The sequence below is a fragment of the Typopeltis vanoorti genome, chromosome 1, assembly GCF_054136105.1.
Source record: "Typopeltis vanoorti isolate ZY-2024b chromosome 1, IOZ_Tvanoo_1.0, whole genome shotgun sequence".
NCBI lineage: Eukaryota > Metazoa > Arthropoda > Arachnida > Uropygi > Thelyphonidae > Typopeltis > Typopeltis vanoorti.
In genome coordinates, this window is record NC_143549.1 from 43,709,153 (window position 1) to 43,710,876 (window position 1,724).

Sequence of the window (1,724 nt, forward strand, 5' to 3'; positions counted from 1 at the left end):
TTTTATTCAATTTCTCAATGTACTCCATTAGAAATATTTTGGAAAAATAACCACTGGTGAATCTGTCCGTGTATTAAGTTATCATTTACCTTTGCCAGGTAAATAATTCCCATTAACTTTGCGATTTACTTGTAACGAAGTGCGAAAGGAATTGAGCACTGTGTATCAGATTCAGTAAAATATCAGAGGCTAAGATCTACTTGTGTGCTATTAACAAGAATGTCAAAGCTATTCTTGCTAATAATCAACTCTTTCCGCTGAGAGGTGTGTGATTATTAAAATAGATTGCAAAAAATTAACATAAAAACATCTAGCACTAACTTTATAAACATCACCCGGTTGTGGATAAGATTGGGACTATCATTGCAACTGGCACTTGACTAGAGTTTAGTCGTCTAGAAGGTCTACATATTTACGAAGGTTCAAACTAAGCGGAAGTCTTTGGATCCCATGTGGAAGCTGCCAGTTTTCATACAACCGTTGTCTGATAACGCATCGACATAGATGAGCTAATTCAGATGGATTCATGCATCGTTGTTTGAACAAAGGTGTCCATGTAAATGTCTTTTCGAGAATCTCATTAACTATACGTTCATCGCTATTATCCCTGGTCGTAACACATCCATGGATGAGGATGTTTTTAACAGTTCTGATCGAAAGTTGTGGAGCAACTCGAAGAACAAGACTAACACAAGCGCCTTTCATCTTAAAAAGATGATGGACTTCGCGATCGAGGGGACCCTCACTAAGGATAATCTCGTTCATGCATTTCAATATGATACACATGATTGAATCCGGATGGGACAAATGAATCGATCGGATCTGAGAACTAAAGTCACCTCCAAGTCTTAACAATAACAACACAAGATCGAATCTTAAATCGATCAAGCTTCTCTGGAGTAACTGAAGATGGCCATTGCATATTACATCAATAAACCGCATGTCTTCATCAAACAGGAACTTGTTTGTACAAGCTACCCGATGAAAATAGACAATAGGGGTCTCTTCTAATGTTCTTCTCTGTGGTATTCTTGTTCCAGGCCATGACCACACTGGGAAAATGTCTTCGGGAAAGCGCAGTAATTGTTCTGTAATTCTTCGAAAGCAGTCACAGTCATGTAAGCACAATAGAACATCACCTACGAGTTTTAAATCGGCAATATCTTTCCAATAGCACATTTTAGCTGTAAAATAAAGTAACTGTTTAAATTCAAAAGAAATGCCCTCCATACCTTCTTCCTCTTTCCAACTATAATATAAATCTAAAACGGTTCGGATGCGATGTTCATCGCCTTGTATTCGAGATGGTTCGCTTTCTTCCAGAGGACGAGTAGGGGAATAATTAGATGACTGTTCCTCCACTGGTCCTGCGCTGCTTAAATTTGGATGTCCATTACTTTCCATTGTACTTCGAGGACTCATTCTTAACAACTGGTTTAGTGTTCAATGTATATTCAGCGCTTTTTTTATTCTTCCCAACAATGGTGACCAGTACCATTGTTGTGTATATTCATGTCTACTGCAACAAAACAAAGATTTGTCAGAATTCAGTTTCATGATTACAGCTGACCAACAATGTAAAATTAATAAATTAGTAAAACGCAATTTTTCAAAAAGTTTAATAAAGGTATTCCGATACAGGAATAGAAAAAAAGTTCTCTGAACAGAGATTGGAAAATATTCTAATTGTCCAGTATGACGTGCATCACAGAAAAATGTTTTAA

At 36.9% G+C, this 1,724-nt stretch overlaps 1 protein-coding gene across 1 annotated transcript; it reads right to left on the reverse strand.

The window, feature by feature from the left end:
* Positions 1-387: 387 nt before the first annotated feature.
* On the reverse strand, positions 388-1,422 carry LOC150109936 (uncharacterized). The gene has a single exon (XM_090399804.1). The coding sequence runs from the start codon at positions 1,420-1,422 to the stop codon at positions 388-390; it is 1,035 nt and encodes a 344-aa protein (XP_090255930.1).
* Between the last annotated feature and the right edge of the window lie 302 nt (positions 1,423-1,724).